The following is a 21113-nucleotide window of genomic DNA, read 5'->3' as shown; positions in this document are numbered from 1 at the left end:
GGAGACACACATATCGGACAGACACACCAAACATCTAATTGATAACAAATTAGGAAAAATGTTCCAAGCATCCTACAGTGGAAAAAAAAGAGGGGTGGCGACGTATGTAAAGGAATGGTTAAACCCAACACAAATATTTAAGGACACACAAGGGAGATATTTAGGTATACAAATTGAAATAAAAAATAAAAAAATTCTTATGTGTAACATTTATTGCCCCAATGGCCCGAAATTACAATTTATAAAAGAATTAGTCAAAGAGATAGACAAAGCAGAATATGACGACTTAATCCTCTCAGGGGATTTTAACGGGGTAGTGGATGGTACTCTAGACAAATACCAAACAAAGGGGAAAGTAAGAAAGGGTAATAACAAATCTGGTGTACTACCCAAAAAATTCTTAACACAATTAGATAAACTACACATAAAAGATGCATGGAGACATCATAACAATACAAAAAAAGATTATACATATTATTCCGGGAGGCATGACTCGTGGTCCAGGATTGATATGACATGGGCTACCAATTCAATAAATTCAAAAATAAAGAAAATTGAGATAATACCCAGAGTGTTTTCAGATCACTGTGCCCAAGAAATAGTAATAAAAGGGGATGATATCTCATATCGGTGGAAATTAAACGAAAACTTATTAAAGAAGGAGGAGGATATCGAAAGAAACAAGAAACTACTAATAGAATATTTAAATTTAAATAAAGGAGAAGAAACCTCAAAGATAATCCAGTGGGAAGCGATGAAAGTAGTCATGAGGGGCTACCTGATACAACAAGAAGCTATCAGAAGAAAAATGAGGAAAAAAGAATTAGAAGAGATTATGGCAAAACTAAACAAAAATGAAGAACTACTAAAAAGGAAACCAAAAGATAAAAAGTTAATAAATACCTCTAAAATACTTAGAAAACAAATAGAATTAATGCAAACGGAATACTTAGAGAAACAAATGAAATTTAGCAGAGTGAACTACTTTCAAAACGCCAACAAAATCGGGAAATGGCTCGCTAATAAAATTAAGAAACGTAAACAAAAACGAGTAATCACCAAAATAAAAACGCAAGAGAAATTGTATACTGAAAGCCAGGATATCGCAGATCAATTCCTTCAATTCTACAGGGAGCTATATAAAAAAACAAATATTCCTACGGAAAAAATCACAAGCTATCTAGAAAATCTAAAAATACCCCAGTTAACAGAGCAACAAAGAGAAATCTTGAATGGCCCAATAACAACATGCGAAATTGATGAGGCCATCCGTAAGCTAAAACCTAACAAGTCTCCGGGACCAGATGGGTATACTGCCATCTTTTATAAAGTATTTAAAGATGAATTATGCCAATTACTAAAAGACATTCTAAACATCATCCTGGAAGAAAAATTAATACCAAAATCATGGGAAAAAACTAATATTGTGTTGATACATAAAGAAGGCTCAGACCCAATAGAAATTAAAAATTATAGGCCAATAGCGCTGCTAAATTCTGATTACAAAATATTTGCGATAATTATGGCTGAAAGACTTAAAACATTTTTAAAAAATTGGATTTCCACAGACCAAGTAGGCTTTCTTCCAAACAGGCAAATAAAAGACAATATTAGAATTATCATTGATACATTGGAATATTACGAAAAACATAATGGAAAACAATTGGCCCTTATATTTATTGATGCGGAAAAAGCCTTCGACCGAATCAATTGGGAATACCTAAAATTGTTAATAAAAGGATTAGATATGGGATACCACTTTATAAATGCGGTAGAGGCCATATACTCAAATCAGGAGGCCACCTTAATAATAAATGGAGAAGAGACAAAAGAAACCATAAGCATTACCCAAGGTACACGTCAAGGATGCCCCCTATCCCCCTTACTGTTTATCTTAATAATGGAGACACTCATAAGGACTATAAACGAGGATCAATCACTAAAAGGAATGAAAATAGGAAAATACCAATTTAAATTAAGAGTCTACGCGGACGACGTGGTGTGTATAACAGAAGACCCAACTCATAATATTAAACATTGGTTAGAGAAGATTGAAATTTTTGGCAATGTGGCAGGATTTAAATTAAATAAGCAGAAAACAAAACTGCTGGTAAAAAATATGGATGAAAAGGCAAAATTAAAATTACAAGAAATTTCAGAAATAAAAATTGAAAGCAAAATCAGATACCTAGGGATAAATATCTCAAACAGTAACATACACTTAGTAAAAAATAATTATGAAATATTATGGGAAAAAATACGTAAGGACTTGAACAGATGGAAACATATGAACTTTTCATTATTAGGTAGAATAGCGATAATTAAAATGACGATACTACCGCAACTCTTGTTTCTGTTTCAAAGCCTCCCGATATTGAGAAACAACCACTTATTCAAAAAATGGAATACCGATGTGACTAAATTCATATGGAAGGACCGAAAACCAAGAATTAGTTTAAAAATCTTAACGGATGATAAAAAGAGGGGAGGTCTGGGTTTACCAGACTTTAGGGCCTATTATGAAGCTTGTAATCTGGTGGCACTGAAGGAATGGGCGACATTAGAAAATATTATTTTATTATTTATTTATTTCTTTCATTTGTTAGCCGCCGCTCTCAGCCCTAGGGCGACTCGCGGCGGCGTACAGTACAAAAAGGACACTTTACAAAAGGATCAAACAACAATTAACAACACAATACATACATCAACATACTAAAAATCCGCTGCGTCATATTTATGGAATCATAGTCAATCTCGTCGTCGTAGTTCAATCCGGTTGTCATTATCCGTAGCATAGCACTTAGTTGAAAGCCTGCTCGAAGAGCCAGGTCTTCAGGCCCTTACGAAAGGCCATGAGGGAGGGGGCCTGTCTGACATCAGCAGGGAGGGAGTTCCACAGCCGGGGGGCCACCACCGAGAAGGCCCGCTCTCTCGTCCCCGCCAGACGTGCCTGTGAGGCAGGCGGGACCGAGAGAAGGGCCTCCCCGGATGATCTCAAGGCCCTCGTGGGCTCGTAGGCCGAGATGCGGTCTGCAAGGTATTTTGGGCCGGAACCGTTTAGGGCTTTGTAGGATAGCACCAGCACCTTAAATTGGGCCCGGTAGCGAATCGGCAGCCAGTGGAGCTGGGACAGCAGGGGCGTTGTATGCTCTCTGCGTCCTGCTCCCGTTAACAACATGGCTGCCGCGCGTTGGACTAGCTGCAGCTTCCGGGCCGTCTTCAAGGGCAGCCCCACGTAGAGAGCGTTGCAGTAGTCGAGGCGGGATGTGACCAAAGCGTGTACCACCGTGGCCAAGTCAGACCTCTGAAGGTACGGGCGCAGCTGGCGCACGAGCCTAAGCTGTGCAAATGCTCCCCTGGTCACCGCTGAAACCTGGGGATCCAGGCTCAACGATGAGTCCAGGGTCACACCCAAGCTGCGAACCTGCGCCTTCAAGGGGAGTGCGACCCCGTCCAGCACAGGCTGTAACCCTATACCCTGTTCGGCCTTGCGACTGACCAGGAGTACCTCTGTCTTGTCTGGATTTAGTTTCAGTTTGTTCGCCCTCATCCAGACCATTACAGCGGCCAGGCACCGGTTCAGGACTTCGACGGCCTCCTTAGTAGCAGGTGGGAAGGAGTGACAGAGTTGGACATCATCTGCGTACAGGTGACACCGCACTCCGAAACTCCGGATGATCTCACCCAGCGGCTTCATGTAGATGTTAAACAGCAAGGGGGACAGGATGGAACCCTGAGGAACGCCACAGGTCAACGGCCGTGGCGCTGAACAGGTGTCCCCCAGCAACACCTTCTGAGTACGACCCTCCAGAAATGACCGGAGCCACTGCAGAGCAGTGCCCCCAAGACCCATCTCTGCAAGGCGCCCCAGAAGAATACCGTGGTCGACGGTATCGAAGGCCGCTGAGAGGTCCAAGAGCACCAACAGGGACACACTCCCCCTGTCTAGCTCCCGGCGCAGATCATCCACTAAGGCGACCAAGACCGTCTCGGTACCATGTCCCGGTCTGAAACCAGACTGTGCCGGATCCAGATAATCCGTGTCTCCCAAGAATACCTGGAGTTGTGAGGCCACCACGCTTTCCATGACTTTGCCCAAGAAGGGAAGATTGGAAACAGGCCGAAAGTTGTCCAATTTGGTGGGGTCAAGTGATGGTTTCTTCAACAGCGGCTTTATAACAGCCTGTTTTAGGCTCGCTGGAATCTTGCCCTCCCGAAGGGAGGCATTAACCACCACCGTTACCCACTCGGCCAATCCCCCTCTGGCCTCCTTCAGAAGCCAGGATGGGCAGGGGTCTAGGATGGACGTGGTGGGTCTCATTCCTCCAAGTATCTTGTCCACATCCTCGGGTTTCACAAACTGAAAAGAATCCAACAAAATCGGACAAGCAGGTGCTTGTGTCACATCCACAGAGACTGCATCTAATGTGGCGTCCAGCCCAGAGCGGATCAAAGCGACTTTGTCTGCGAAGAACCGAGCAAATGCTTCACAGCGCGCTGTCGAATTGTCAGGGCTCCCACCTGAAGTGGAGGGAGTTAACAGACCTCTGACAACCCGAAACAGCTCCGCCGGACGGTTTTTTGCAGACGCAATAGTGGCCGCAAAGAAAGTTTTCTTTGCGGCTTTTATTGCCGCGGCGTATGCCCTTAAAAAGGACACAAACCGTGTTCGGTTTGACTCGCTTGGGTCTGAGCGCCACACGCTCTCTAGAACCCTCTTCCTTCGCTTCATCGCTGCCAGCTCCTCAGTGAACCAAGGGGCTGGTTTAGCTCGGTTACTCGAGAGGGGACGTTCCGGAGCGATCTTGTCAATAGCCCTGGTCATCTCCCCATTCCAGAGAGCGACCAAGGCCTCGACATGATCACCTGCCGCGGTGGCGGGAAACTCCCCAAGAGCCGTCAGGAATCCACTCGGATCCATTAGCCTCCTGGGGCGGACCATCCTAATGGGTCCTCCACCCTTGCGGAGGTTAGGGGGCGCAGTGAGCCTAAATCTAATCAGGAAGTGGTCGGACCATGGCAACGGAGAGATGGACAACTCCTCCACACCGCCACCCTGCTCCCATCCCTGGCAGAAGACCAAGTCCAATGTGTGTCCAGCACAGTGGGTGGGGCCAGTTATTCGTTGGGACAGCCCCATGGTTGCCATGGCGGACATGAAGTCCTGAGCCGCACCTGTGAGGGTTGCCTCGGCGTGGATGTTGAAGTCCCCCAGCACAAGAAGCCGTTGGGACTCCACCGCCAGGCTCGAGACCACCCCCGCTAGCTCAGGTAGGGAGACTGTAGTGCAGCGAGGTGGACGGTACACTAACAGAATCCCTATTCTGTCCCGGTCACCCACCCTCAGGTGGACGCATTCAAAATTTGTGGTCTGCGGGATGGGGCTCCTGGTTAGATGGATGGAATCTCTATAGACCACTGCGACACCGCCTCCCCGTCCTCCGGATCTAGGTTGGTGCTGTACGGAGAAGCCTGGAGGACAAAGCTGGGTCAGGTTTACCCCTCCAGCTTCATCCAACCAGGTCTCCGTAATGCACGCCAGATCTGCCCGCTCCTCCAGGATTAAGTCCTGGATCCAGGTCGTTTTTCCGTTGACAGATCTGGCGTTCAGCAGCACCACCTTCAATCCCGAGGGCCCGCTCACCTGGCTACACCAATTTACCTTAGGAGACCGGTTGGGAGTTATTAATTTAGATAGGTGGTCCGAATTAGGCCGAATTCGAGGTCTCCTTCTTCCGCATCTCCTCCTTCCCACCACGACCTCTATGGGGGCCCCACGGCTAGTGGAACTCCTCCCTCCCTCCATGCCGCGATCTAATATCAAGGACCTGATTCCTGCTTCATCAGCTGTATGCTTTGTTGGGTCCTGCCAACACCCTTTCTCTCCTTCCTCCCCCCTCTCGGCCCCATTGGGCTCCAGCCCACCTCCCCCCCTGGCCTTTCCGCTAACTACTAGTAACAGAGATAGTATTAACAGGGGGGTGGGGGGCCACATGGATGATAATAACTACAGATGGTGGGACGTTTCAGCCGCACCCGTTAGACAGTTTGTAAAGTGCGAGAGTGCAAGAGTCTTAAATGCGATACAGACAGCAGTAACCACTCGGTTGACAACACTATGTTCTGTAGGGCACGTACATAAAGTGCAAGATTTAAAGTGCAGTAAGTGCCTGAAACTGAGTCTCAGTATTCACTAAGGTGCGGCATAGAGGGTAGGGAAGGGGCGTAAGTGCCAGAGATGTTTAGCAGCGGTGGCAAACGCCCTAAAGTGCTAGAGAGGTCTTGTGTCAACTTAGCAGCGAGGACAACCAGGAGTGTGTTATGATAGTATAAGTAGTCACACTGTTACGAGAATGATAGTAATAACGATTAATAAAATTCCTATGATTCAGGTGTACCTCTAGACGGATGGTCTAAGCGCGGATGGGGCATCCGGCGGTGGTATACACGGCGGCGGTCAGCGCCGTTGGTCTGTTGCGTACCTATCAATCCAAAGAGGGCCAGCTCAAGGGTCTACACAGTGTTAAGGCTGGCACACGAGGTCTACACAGTATTAAGATCTACACAGTATTAAGCCAACACAGAGAACTACACAAATATTCGGCCCGCACAAGAGGTCTACACAGTATTGAGGACTACACAATATTAAGTCAGCTCAACGATCTACACAATATTTGGCAGGCACAGGAACCTACACAATTAGGTCAGCACAGTATTGAGGACTACACAATATTAAGTCAGCACAACGAACTACACAATATTCGGCTGGCACAGGGATCTACATAATTAGGCCAGCACAGGAATTTTGCAGCATGGTCACAGTTAGCTGATGGTGGAGGCGAACTCAAGCCGTTGTAACAGATGATGGGCCATATAGTGGTGGCCGCGATGGAAGGCGGCAGTGAGAGCGAGGCAGCTCGGATGCTGCCGCGATAACAGTGGGTCGTCCGTAGCGATGGTGAGGCAAAGCGTCACAAAGGTGGCTGTAGCAGCGGTGCTCCCGCGCCCCGGCTCGGCCTAGCGGCTCCGTGATGACCCTGCTGCGGTGGACCGGCTGCGGGAGGACGGTGGCGATGGAAGCGCGATGGAAGCGCGATGCCAGAAGATGGCGGCCGCTCTGCGCTTTGTTTTGGCCCAACGGCGAGTCACACCAAGGCCGCAGCGGCAGCAACGGCGAGCGGACGGACAGCCGGCGATGGTGAAACAGCCGGCGCCGAGGCGCCAAGATGGCGACCGCACCAGCAACGCCCAGCGGCAGCAGCGACCAGCGGCAACGGCAGTGACCGCGACTGCGACTGCCAGCAACAGGGCAGCAGCAGGGCAGCGACGGCAACGAGCACACAGCAGCCCCGAGGGAACCAGGGAACCAGCACAAGCGGCGAACAACCCGACGGTCGGCGCCAAAATGGTGGCGCCCGCAACACCCGGCAGCCGGCAGCACCAGCACCAGCACGACGCGATGACGAGCGGCAGGGCAACAAGGCAGCCCAGCAGCGGCAGGAACCACAGCGGCAGGAACCACAGAGACCGCCGCTCTCCGACAGCAGAGCCCCCCAGCAAACCGGGTAGGTCTCTGCGTCTCCGCGTCTCAGGAAGCTACAATGGCGGCGGCGTTCACTTGCTCGCTCACCTCTGTCTCCTGGTCCGCACTCTTTGTGTTCCTCTTTTGTGCCCCAGTCCTCTTGGGCCCGAAAGGGTCGTAGGAGTGTTGACCCTCATCCACCCCTGTTCTGGTGGTCGTAGGGGAGGTAGAACCCCCGGATTCTTTGAGTTGTTTTTTACTTCAGCGGCGCAGCTCCGCGTTGTTGCTGCCGACCGCCATAGCCGGAAAATAAACCACTATTAGCGCTGGAAGGGCATGAGCTAAGGGCCGGGTGGCACGGATACCTTTGGTATCAAAAGAGAAAAGTGGAAAAAGCATTCAGCGACCATTATATAAGAGCGGCCCTAATAAAAACGTGGGAAAAATATAAACCCAGATTATACGCCAAAACACCACTATGGGTCTCCTCAGTAGAAGCCAGGCATAAAAGAGAACTGGAAGAACAAAGCTGGTTAACGTATAAGCAGTTACTAAAAAAGGATGAAATGAGTGGGAATCTAATATTAAAATCCATAGAAGAGATTAAACAAATAAACAAAAAAAATTACATGGCTAAATTATTACCAAATTCACCAAGAGTACAAGGAAGATATGAAGCAGGGATTCAACCAAGAAATTGGAATATGGGATTTAGTAATGGAAAAGAAAAAAAAACTAATTAAAATTGTTTATCAGCAACTACTTACCTGGACCACTGAAGAAGAACAGATTAAAAACTGCCAGGTGCTCTGGGCAAGAGATTTAGGGCAAAGTATTTTAATGAAGCAGTGGGAAGAGATTTGGAGAACAAAAATAAAATACACAGAGGCCACCGATTTAAGGGAGAACTGGTATAAAATGTTCTTCCGATGGTATTTTACACCAGTAAAAATTGCCAAATTTAATAAACATGGTTCCAATCGATGCTGGAAATGTGGAAAGGAATTAGGAACGTTCTTCCATCAATGGTGGTCCTGTAAATTAGTTAAAAAATACTGGAAGGAGATACATAAAGCTACACAAAAAATTATAAAATTTAACTTTCCCCAAGCTCCAGAAATATACCTCCTAGGAATCACAAATATAAAATTAGATAAGAACCAAGAAAAAATACTCTTTTTATTAAGTACAGCAGCAAGAATGCTCCTAGCCAAAGTCTGGAAACTGAAAACAACTCCGAGTCTGGAAGAATGGTATTTGAAGATAATGGATATTATACAAATGGACACCCTCTCACAGAGACTAAAAGGAATAAATAAAGGTACAAATTGGTCTGGATTCAAAGACTATATAAAAACTAAAGAGCTCCCTTTACACATAGATCTATCTAGCATCTGAAGAAAAAGATCACAATCTATCGGCTTGGACACACGGAAACAACAAGAGATGAAAAATCCCAAGGGACTGACGGGAAGCACCGGCAAACCCTTTTCCCTCTTCCCCTTACCCCCCACACCCCCCCCCTGCATCCCTATTGTATCTCCCCCTTACCTCTCTACCCCCCACCCTAGCCCTATCCCTATCCCTGCCCTACCCCATACTACCCTACCCTACCCTAGCGCACCCTACCCTTAATTGTTGTATCTCAAACTTCAAACTTCAATAAAAATTATATTAAAAAAAAAAAAAAGAAGTAAAAAAGGTCTTTGGCAGTAGTATCTAGAAAGGGATATCCGATTCCCTGGTTGGCTTTGCCTCTCAGCATGACTTCTCTCACAAAGTTGTGATGATTCAATTGGAAAAGAGGGAGAAATGCACCAAAACTATTCACTTGTTTAAGGCATTTTTTAAATGAAACCTGCTACAAAACAGGAGTTTTTTTGTTGAGTTCCAGGGCCAGAGTAGCAGATGGCGGAAACAGAAGAACGGCCTGCCTCAGGGGAGCGTGCTTGCTCCATCCATGTTCAACATCTACACAAATGACCAGCCACTGCCAGAAGGGACAGAGAGTTTCATCTATGCTGATGATCGTGCCATTACTGCTCAAGCAGGGAGCTTTGAGACGGTAGAACAGAAGCTCTCCGAAGCTCTAGGTGCTCATACTGCCTACTACAGGGAAAACCAGCTGATCCCTAACCCATCTAAAATACAGACATGTGCCTTTCATCTCAAGAACAGAGAAGCATCCTGAGCTCTGAGGATCACCTGGGAAGGAATCCCACTGGAGCATTGCAACACACCCAAATACCTGGGAGTCACTCTGGACCGTGCTCTTACCTACAAGAAGCACTGCCTGAACATCAAGCAAAAAGTGGATGCTAGAAACAATATCATATGAAAGCTGACTGGCACAACCTGGGGATCACAACCAGATACAGTGAAGACATCTGCCCTTGCGCTATGCTACTCTGCTGCTGAGTACACATGCCCAGTGTGGAACACATCTCACCATGCTCAAACAGTGGATGTGGCTCTTAATGAGACATTATTATCAAGGGGTCTCTATGCCCTACACCACTGCTTAGCTGGTATTGCATCACCTGACATCCGCCGGGAAGTAGCAGCCAATAGTGAAAGGACCAAGGCAGAGACATCTCCAGCTCATCCCATTTGGGTATCAGCCAGCACGTCAATGACTTAAATCTAGAAATAGTTTTCTAAGATCTACAGAGACACTCGCTGGAACACCCCAGCAAGCAAGAGTCCAAAAGTGGCAGGCTCAAACCCAGAACCTCAACCAATGGCTGATACCAAATGAGAGACTCCCTCCTGGGCACACAGAGGACTGGGCGACCTGGAAGGCACTGAACAGACTGCGCTCTGGCACCACGAGATGCAGAGCCAACCTTCAGAAATGGGGCCACAAAGTGGAGTCCACGACATGCGAGTGTGGAGAAGAGCAAACCACTGACCACCTGCTGCAATGCAACCTGAACCCAGCCACATGCACCATGGAGGACTTTCTTGCAGCAACACCAGAGGCACTCCAAGGGGCCAGATACTGGACATTTAACCAACTACCAAACTCACAACTTTTGTATTTTGTCTGTTTGTTTGCTTTGTTCTGTTAGAAATGTAATATAATGGACTGGTTGCTCTGACACGACAAATAAATAAATTAAATTACTTGTCAATTGTCCAAGAAGTAAAAATAAGATTAAATAAGTGAGTATAAGCTAATTGGAACACTTAAGGATTCTCTTTAAGAGTAGGTCTAAAACAGCCGGAGCTAATTTTAGTGCCTGAAGGTCAACCAAAATAGCGCTCCTCTCTGCACACTCAAAGGGGATGGAGACATGCTGATCTCTTCAGAAAAGAGGTCCACAGTTGGGTCACTGCTCAGAAGAAAGAGCTGCCACTTATACCTTCATGACATAGCCTCACATTGTGGTTGGGTGTGCAGCAGGACCTCTGTTGAGGATCTTAGGTTTCGGCCAGGCACATCAGAGAAGAGGCCAGTGTTGGATGTATTCTGGGCCATTTAAGACTTTGCAGGTCAAGACTAACACCTTGAATTAGGGCTTGGAAGCCAACAGGAGGCCAACACACTTCTCGTTAGGTAGGTATTATATGCCCGACCAACGTCTCCCAAAGCAGTTGCTCTACTCCGAACACAAGAACGGAAAACGGCCACATTGTCCGAATGCCCAATCACTGTCTCCCAAAGCAGTTACTATACTACGAACTCGAGAACGGGAAATGTAATGTTGGTGGACAGGAAAAGAGATTGAAAGATGGGCTTAAAGCTAACCTCAAAAACTGTGGCATAGACACTGGGAACTGGGAAGCCCTGGCCCGTGAGTGCTCCAGTTGGAGGTCAGCTGTGACCAGCAGTGCTGCAGAATTTGAAGAGGTACGAATAGAAGGCGAAAGAGAGCGAAATGTGCCAAGAGGAAGGCATGTCAAGCCAACCCCGACCAAGACCGCCTTCCACCTGGACACCAATGCCCTCACTACGGGAGAAGATGCAGGTCAAGAATAGGGCTCCACAGTCATCTAGGGACCCACCGCCAGGACACTACACTTGGAGGACCATCCTACTCGAACAACGAGGGATCGCCTAAGTACTGAACTTAGTGCTGAACTCCATCGATGATGCATCTAGAGCAAACTTGCCCAACACAACAAACTTTAAGTACTGATGGAGTTTCTGAGGGTTAACCTGGCATGATGGGAGTTGAAGTTCACCCACTACCTTATGCATTTTGGACAATTAAAAACTGACTTTTTCAAATAACCCAAGCAACAGCGGGCACCCAAGCTAGTAACATAATATTAATTGGGTTATTGTGAGTTTTTTGAGCTGTATCGCCATGTTCAAAAAGCATTATCTCCTGACGTTTTGCCTGCATCTATGGCAGGCATATTCAGAGGTTGGGAGACCTCACAACCTCTGAGGATGCCTGCCATAGATGTGGGCGAAACATCAGGAGAGAATGCTTCTGGAACATAGCCATACAGCCCAAAAAACTCACTACAACCCAGTGATTCCGGCCATGAAAGCCTTCAACAATAATCTTAACTGTTTCCAAATATATAAGGATGTGAGGTCACATAGCCAACTCACAGTTGAGTAAGGAATGTTGCCACTAAATGGGTCTATGGATGGAGGATGTATAACTCCAAGACGTTGATGGGTGTCAAATTCTAGCACCTCCTCCCACTGTCTTGGTTGGCTAGGGTTGGTGGATGTGGTCATCCAGGAGAATCCAGAGGACCACATGTTCCCCATCTTTGCTATAGGGTTACTACCTACCTTATTTGGCAGAGCGGCATCAATTTCATCCTGCAGTTTCTGCTGAACATCGGGATGCCTGGCTAACTCATACAACATGTAGCAGAGGACGTTGCTGGTGGCTTCATATCCCCCAAAGATAAAGATAATGGCATTGGCCAGAATCTCTTCATCGGTCAAAGCTATAAAAGAAAAACCAAGCCAAGTTGAAAGCTGTGTTCTAAATGCAAGGGTCTTCAATAACAACAACTTTTTGGTCACGAAAACTGTGTCAGAATAGCATTGGTAGCCCACAGAACATTTCAGCTCCTTTTACTCTTAGTGTGATTAAAAACTCAAAAAAAAATACACATGAGTCTGTTGCTTTATTAGGGCTGGGTAACCACGGAAAAATTTGTTTCTAAACTCGATTCATTTTTAGGGGGTTTTTGCGTTTCGTTTCTTAAAAGAATTCCAAAATTTTCCTTTAAAAAAGTTCGAAATATACGAAATTTCGTAAAATTATGAAACAATTACGAAACAATTTCGAAACAATTACGAAATAAATTGAAAAAAATCGTTTCGATTTTTAATTACTCCTGCATGGCTCAATATCGGACCGTAAGCTAATTTAAATACGAATTAATAACGAATTACGAAATTAACGAACGAAACCGCCCAACCCTAAAAAATATAGTTCAATAATACAAGGCAAAACAGAAGAGTTGTTCTCACCAATGTGTAACAAACTATACCTCTGGTGAGTCTTCTTATTTTTTTATTTATTTACAACATTTCTACCCCGCCCTTCTCAACCCCCAAAGGAGGGGGGGGGGAGGACTCAGAGTGGCTAACACTGGCAACAATTTGATGCTGCAATATCACAATATAAACAACAATATAAAACCATAAATACACAATAAATTAAAAACAATTACGATTCCTTCTTTAAATGACGACATGCACATAGAAAATATTACAGTCTCTCTGCTTTGTTATCAGTAGGATGTCCTTATCTTGCCATAAATAAGCAGTTTTCCTTGGCACTCCAAACGGTTCAGCTTCAGGACGCTGCATAACCACTCCCAGCAAGAGCCAACTGCTTCAGCTCTAACAAAGAGCCATCAAGCTAAGCCAAATGCAAAGCTTAAAACTTACAAAGCTAGTGCCTTATTATATGCAGAAGCAGAAAACACACCCATTTAACTTGTAGCAGCTGTAACAGAAATGGTTCTCATCCTCCCTGTTACTTAGAAAAAACCTATTGTAAACCTCTAGTAGCAACAAATGGGTTCTAGTTCGATCCCCATCTAAACTGATATTGGTCAGTTGGGAAAGATTTCATGCCATTACCTTTGTACGTTTGATTCATGCCGTTAGTTTGGGATTTGGTCTCTGATTTTTGGGATTCGATCATCAGTGCCAAGAAATCCACCCGGCCCTAGGACATAAATAAAGCAGTCATCGCTATGAACAGACAGTGAAAGGCCAGTATTGGGCAAGAGTAAAAGGCTATGTGAAAGGTTTGGTTGGTTTAATTCCACAACTTGCAAAGCTCAATTGAGTTGATAATAATAATAATAATAATAATAATAATAATAATAATAATACTCGTGGTGGATCACAGTACATATACACGGCAAACATTCAATGCCGCTTTGTACAGACAACACACAGACAGACAGAACAGAAGGAGGTGGTTTGTTTCGACTCAGTGTCCAGCTGTTTTTGGTGCCATGGAAAGTTGGGCTCGAGTCCAGGGGGTGCTATTGCTCCATCCTCTATGACGAAGAGCCGTCAGGATTTCCTCCTTCCTTTTGGTCACCCAGCATTTTCTGATCTTCTTTCTTTCTGGCATCATAAAACACCTTCCCCGCATTTTAACGGTAGGTACCTAATTTATCTAATCACAGCTAAAGCTGTTTCGAATTGTAAGTAAACAATGAGCTAGGCTGACAGTTGGCAGCTCACGCCAACCCAGGGTTTCAAAACTTCTTTGTTGTTAGATCTTATAATTGCTGATGATTTACCAGCTGTCTTTTAAAATACACTTTGCTAAGAAGAAAATCCCCCCCCCCACACACACACACACACTTTCTGCAATGCATCCGATGAAGTCTATATACAGTAGAGTCTCACTTATCTGACCTTCGCTTATCCGACATTTTGTCTTATCTGACACCCCCCTTTTCCTCCAGCATTTCCCCTTCAATTTAAGAAGTGCTCCCTAACTCTCCTTCTCCATTCCCAATAGGTGAAAACGGCAAGATAAGGAGGAAGAGGAGGAGAGAGGAAAGGGGGAAAAGAGGCAGGACTGGAAGTGGAAGTGTCCTTCCTCCTTCCCTCTGTGATTTCCACGCTCCTCTTCCACATTCAGGCACTTCCTGCTGGGCCACTCTATCCACGAGGCATTGCCTTGCCTTAACTCTTTAAGACCCTGTTGTTAGTATTCTAGGTGTTTAGTGCCGCGTCGGATGAGTAACGGTAAGAGACTCCGCATTATCCGACATTTTCGTTTATCCGACGTTCTGCTGGTCCATTTATGTCAGATAAGCGAGACTCTACTCTATGTCATGTCTTTTTTCTCTTTTTTCTTTACCTTTTCAGCCTCTTGTTGTCGCTGCTTCTTTATTTTTGCTACCGCTTGTGCAAAAAAATCGACTGCCTCGGCAGAAAATAGGCTGACATTCATCTTGTTCAGGATAGGAGTTAGCCATGGAACCATGTCTAGTGGAAGAAGAAAACAACATTAATTGACCTTGCAAAGGCATTCGACACAGTGAATCGCATTGCTCTCTGGACCATCCTCCAAAAAATCGGGTGCCCTGGAAAATTTGTGAACATCCTGCGGCTCCTCCATGATGACATGTTGGCAACAGTCTTGGACAGCAGTGGCTCCCAAAGTGACCCATTTAAGGTGGAATCGGGTGTCAAACAGGGATGTGTTATTGCCCCAACCTTATTTTCCATCTTCATCGCTATGATACTTCTTGATGGGAAGTGTCCCACTGGGTGGAAATAATCTATCAGACAGATGGCAAGCTATTTAATCTTAGCAGACTGAAAGCCAAAACCAAGGTTACAGCATCTGTTATAGAACTCCAATATGCTGATGACAACGTTGTCTGTGCGCATTCAGAAGAAGATCTACAAGCCCTTCTAACCACCTTTGCAGAAGCATACGAGAAGCTCGGCCTGTCATTGAACATCGAGATAACCAAAGTGCTCTTTCAGCAGTCACCAACCAACCCTTCTGCAATGCCAGAAATACAGCTTAATGGTGTAACATTAGAAAATGTTGACCATTTCCGCTACCTTGGCAGCCACATGTCCACATAGTTCAGCATTGCTATTGAAATACAACACCACCTGAGCTCTGCGAGTGCAGCATTTTGACGAATGAAGCAGAGAGTGATTGAGGACCGGGGCATCCATAGGGAGACCAAGGTGCTTGTTTACAAAGCTATTGTCCTCCCAACTCTGCTATACACCTGCAAAACATGGACTGTCAACAGACATCACACGCAACTCCTGGAACAATTCCATCAGCACTGCCTCCGGAAAATCCTGCAAATCTCCTGGGAAGACAGCCAGACAAATGTCAGCGTGCTGGAAGAAGCAAAGACCACCAGCACTGAAGCAATGGTCCTCTGCCATCAACTCCGCTGGACCGGCCACTATTGTCTGGATGCCCGACCACCGTCTCCCAAAGCAGTTACTCTACTTCAAACTCAAGAATGGAAAACGGAATGTTGGAGGACAGGAAAAGAGGTTTAAAGATGGGCTTAAAGCCAACCTTAAAAACCATCACATAGACATCAAGAAGTGGGAAGCCCTGGCCCTTGAGTGCTCTAACTGGAGGTCAGCTATGACCAGCAGTGCTGCAGAATTTGAAGAGGCACGAATGGAGGGTGAAAGGGAGAAACGTGCCAAGAGGAAGGTGCATCAAGCCAACCCCGACCAGGACCACCTTCCACCTGGAAACCAATGTCCTCACTGTGGGAGAACATGCGGGTCAAGAATAGGCCTCCACAGCCACCTACAGACCCACCGCCAGAACACCAAACTTACTTGGACAATGAGGGATCACCTAAGTAAGTGACATGTAGCTATTTGCACAGAGGAAGGATATTGCAAGCGGCAGGAAAACCTACGGCCTTTGGTACGATGCCATTCAAGTATCTTGAAGCCCACACTCATTGTATTCCATTTCAGCACCAGTTTGCAATTTTTTAATTAAAAATATTTAATTGAAAATGTATATCCATTGTATAGTATGCATTCTGGATGCATTTTCCCTCAGTGGCTACACTACCCCTGCTTTGCGGGATGTGGGCAGAGAGCAATAATTGGGTTGTTGTAGGTTTTTTTAGGCTATATGGCCATGTTCTAGAAGCATTCTCTCCTGACTTTCGCCTGCATCTATGGCAAGCATCCTCAGAGGTTGTGAGGTCCTCACAACCTCTGAGGATGCCTGCCATAGATGTGGGCGAAACATCAGGAAAGAATGCTTCTGGAACATAGTCATACACTGGGTTGTTGTAGGTTTTTTCGGGCTATATGGCCATATTCTAGTAGCATTCTCTCCTGACGTTTCGCATGCATCTATGGCAAGCATCCTCAGAGGTTGTGAGGTCCTCACAACCTCTGAGGATGCTTTCCATAGATGTAGGTGAAACGTCAGGAGAGAATACTTCTAGAACATGGCCACATAGCCCAAAAAACCTACAACAACCCAGTGATTCCAGCCATGAAAGCCTTCAACAATACAGAGCCATAATTCTTTTTCCCCACCAAACCAGGAATTATGGGATGGACTATGACTCTCTATCCATTTTTTTCACCACTGAATAGATTTCCAGTCTACCCAAAGAGTAGAGCATAACATAACAACAACAACAATAACAACAACAACAACAAGGAAGACTGATTCCCGAAGCAGAGCAACTTACACATTAGAATAAATAACGGAGAGAAAAAGTTGAACTTCACAAGTTTCTTGGCGTGCTTGACAAAAGGGTCCTGGGCATTGTTCATGGAATCGATGTTGACCCCGAAGGAGCTGCTGGTGACCACATCCATGCTGTAGGGTCCAATGACACTAAAAAGAGGCATTTGGAGAAGAAAGGGGTCAGAAAAGGTGACCAAATCCTGCATTATTATTTATTTATTTATTTATTTATTTATTAACTGCACTTGTAGACCGCCGTTCTCAGCCCTAAGGCGACTCACGGCGGTGTACAACATATAAAAGCACTTTACAATAAGGCAATTACACAAACAACAACAACATCACTATTAATACTACAATTACACTAAATCATTCGCGACGTCTCATCGTAGAATCACAATCCAATCTCGTTTTCCATATTCCGTTCCAATCATCATTGCCAATTGTCGTAGCACTTAATCAAACGCCTTCTCAAAGAACCACGTCTTTAGTCTCTTACGGAATGTCATGAGGGAGGGCGCCTGTCTGATGTCTACAGGGAGGGTGCTCCACAGCCGGGGGGCCACCACCGAAAAGGCCCTATCCCTCGTCCCCGCCAGACGTGCCTGTGAGGCAGGCGGGATCGAGAGAAGGGCCTCCCTGGACGATCTCAAAGTCCTCGTGGGCTCATTAGACAGGTATTTTGGGCCGGAACCGTTTAGGGCTTTGTAGGCCAGCACCAGCACCTTGAATTGGGCCCGGTAGCAGATCGGCAGCCAGTGGAGCTGGAACAACAAGGGAGTTGTGTGCTCCCTGCGTCCCGCTCCTGTTAGTAACATGGCTGCCGCGCGCTGGACTAGCTGGAGCTTCCGGGCCGTCTTCAAGGGCAGCCCCACGTAGAGAGCGTTGCAGTAGTCAAGGCGGGATGTGACCAGAGCGTGTACTACCGTGGCCATTAATCAGAGTGTCCAAAACACAGTCCTAAGGGCAAAAGTAATGTGGGTTCCATTCTCCTAGGCCTCTGCTACACCACCATATAAAATCCATATTATTTGCTTTGAGCTGGATTATAAGGCAATGTAGACTCATATAATCCAATTCAAAGCAGATAATGTGGATTATCTGCTTTGATAAGTGACAGCGAAAAAGTCCTGCCTCTTGTTGTCATTTTTGGCATTTCTTGGACAGGCCGCAGTCTCCAGTCTTCATCATTCCACATTTTCCTTCTTGCTCTCAATCTTCCCAATAGACAGATTCATCACTGCAGAAATGGAGTTTCCCCAGAAAACAGCCCCTCTTCCCTGTGATGAAGCATGACTCAAATGGATAGATGTACGAGGATAGTTACTCACTCTTTAATATCCACAGGCTCTCCTTTGTCTGCTTTTTCTGCAAAGTTTTTGATGAGGCTTTTTGCATAGTGCTGGATGATAGGGAGCATCTTGGTGGGTGGAGCAGAAAATGGGAAAACAAGGTTAAGATGATGGCATTCCCATTGAGCCCTGCCTCATCTTTCGTTCCGAAAACAGACTGATGAGGCAACACAATGCCATACAATGCAGTAGAGTAGAATGACAACAAAACCAACTTGTAATGAATGCATTTATTATGACACTAGCTGTCCCCTGCCACACGTTACTGTGGCCCAGTCTGTGTATATGTGTTTTGTGTGTGTATATATTTGTGTATATATGTATATATGTGCGTTTGCATATATATGTGTAGTTTTGTGCATTCGTTGTAATGATTTTTTGATTTTTTTGGCTTTTTAAGTCCCTTCTGCTTTTTTTCCCATTGTTTTTATGAGTGATGGTCAGTCATTGGCCTGAGAGGTGTATTGTGTCCAAATTTGGTGTCAATTCATCCAGTGGTTTTGAGTTATGTTAATCCCACAAATGAACATTACATTATTATTTATATAGACTAGCTGTTCCCTGTCACGTGATGCTGTGGCCCAGTCTGTGTTTTGCATGTGTATATATGTGTATATATTTGTGTATATGTGTGTTTCCATATATATATATGTGTGTGTGGTTTTGTGCATGCGTTGTTTTTTTGGAGGGGGGGGGCTTTTTGAATCTTTTTTGCTGTGTTTTCAGTGTTTTAATGTGTGATGGTTACTTCTTGGCCTTAGAGTTGTCTTGTGTCCAAATTTGGTGTCAATTCATCCAGTGTTTTAGAGTTATGTTAATCCCACAAACGAACATTACATTTTTATTACATTACATTTTATTACATTTGTGACGATGTGTAATTTTATTTCTATGGTTATATGTTGTTTAAACAGTAGTTAATAAATTGTAAGTATGTAGGATTATATTTTGTTAGAGATGGTGGCTGGTTTGACTTGAGCTGAGTTGCCATAGCAACAGGGGTGGAGCCAACTGTCACTTCATGGGGCAGCTGTTTGAAATAGGCAGTCTGTAAGCCGGTGAGCTACAGGGAAGACTGATTTCTCTAGTGGGGGAATCAGGGAAGAGTCTGTGACTATTAGAGTTGCAGAAAGGACTGATTTTTCTAGTGGGAGAAACGGGGAACTAGTCTGGGACCAGTAGAGTTACAGGGAAGACTGAAATCTCTAGGTGGCGATTCAGGGAACTAGTCTGTGACCAAAGAGTTACAGGAGAAGGTAGTTGATCTTGTGGTGTGTGGAAAACCATCAGGAATACTATAGTTAGAGAACTATAGGGAAGACTGGTTCTTTAATATTAAGAATCAGGGTTTGTCTGGGAGCCAATTCTGTTAAATAAGCCTTTTAGCTTATTTGTTTTATTAGAAGAGTTGTCCAGGAAAGATACATCTGCTTACAGAAACCTCTTAAAGTCTGTACCTAAAGTTACTCATGAAACCTTACTAATGTAACCAATCAAGATTTGTGCCTCTTGTGAAGAAACAATTGAATATGTTATACTCCTGTTAAATAAATTTGTTACTGTTATCCTCAAGCCTTGCCTGATACAGTTTCTCCTAAGTCAAACAGCCTACATAAGACGTAAAACCAAACCAGGGACAGAAAACGCCACGCTATCAAATGAATAAATACTTCTGCAAATAATAGTCCCTTTATAAACTAGCTCCTAAGCTGATATTGATCATTACCTGGCTTTCCTCACAAATTTGGTGGCAGTAATTTTACGCTCCTTCACAACATTACATTACATTTTTATTTATATAGACTAGCCGTCCCCTGCCATGCGTTGCTGTGGCCCAGTCTGTGTATATGTGTTTTGTGTGTGTGTATATATGTTTGTGTGTGTGTGTGTGTATATTCGTGTATATATATGTGTGTGTGTGTGTGTGTATATATATATATATGTATGTATGTATGGGTGTTTATATATGTGTATTTGTGTGTTTATATGTGTACATGCATATTGTGTATATGTGTGTGCTTGTCTATATGCATGTTTGTGTGTATATGTGTGTGTATATGTATATATGTGTGTGCATGAATGTGTGCATGTGTATATGTGTGTATGTATATGTATGTGGTATATGTGTACATTTGTGTGTGTTTGTGCATATATGTGTGTGTGTGTATGAATGTGTGTATGTGTATGTATATGAGTGTATGTGTATATATGTATATATGGTGTATATTTTGCGTTTTTAAGTCTGTTCTACTGGGGTTGTGTGTGTGTGTTTAGGGATGATGGACACTTGTTGGACTGTTAGGCATATTGTGTCCAAATTTCGTGTCACTTCGTCCAGTGGTTTTGAGTTAGGCCAATCCCACAAACGAACATTACATTTCTATTTATGTAGATTGCAATATAAGAAAAATTGCATACGTTCCGTCGGTAACAGAACGTACGCAATGATTCTTGTATTACGATCATCATAATAAATGAACTCCAAAGTCCACTTTGAGAAGATTCACTTTGCTCCGCTTTCCAAAGTCTAAAGGCAAGGCTGAACTTGGACAAAATGAGGAAACAGCCTCAGGC

At 44.9% G+C, this 21113-nt stretch overlaps 1 protein-coding gene across 1 annotated transcript in view; it reads right to left on the bottom strand.

Moving 5' to 3' along the window:
* The window catches only part of LOC132782170 (cytochrome P450 3A9-like), a 49127-nt gene that overhangs the window by 12132 nt on the left and 15882 nt on the right, over nt 1-21113 (bottom strand). Inside the window, exons 6-10 of the mRNA XM_067473317.1 lie at nt 18519-18607; nt 17189-17337; nt 14836-14963; nt 13590-13677; nt 12279-12439 (exon numbers count right to left, since the gene is read on the bottom strand). Coding sequence (XP_067329418.1) covers nt 12279-12439; nt 13590-13677; nt 14836-14963; nt 17189-17337; nt 18519-18607 — 615 coding nt within the window. The remainder of the gene's footprint in view (nt 1-12278; nt 12440-13589; nt 13678-14835; nt 14964-17188; nt 17338-18518; nt 18608-21113) is intronic.

Source organism: Anolis sagrei, chromosome X, assembly GCF_037176765.1.
Source record: "Anolis sagrei isolate rAnoSag1 chromosome X, rAnoSag1.mat, whole genome shotgun sequence".
Lineage (NCBI taxonomy): Eukaryota > Metazoa > Chordata > Lepidosauria > Squamata > Dactyloidae > Anolis > Anolis sagrei.
The sequence above is the reverse complement of the archived record's forward strand: the minus strand, read 5'-3'. Positions and strand labels throughout refer to the sequence as shown.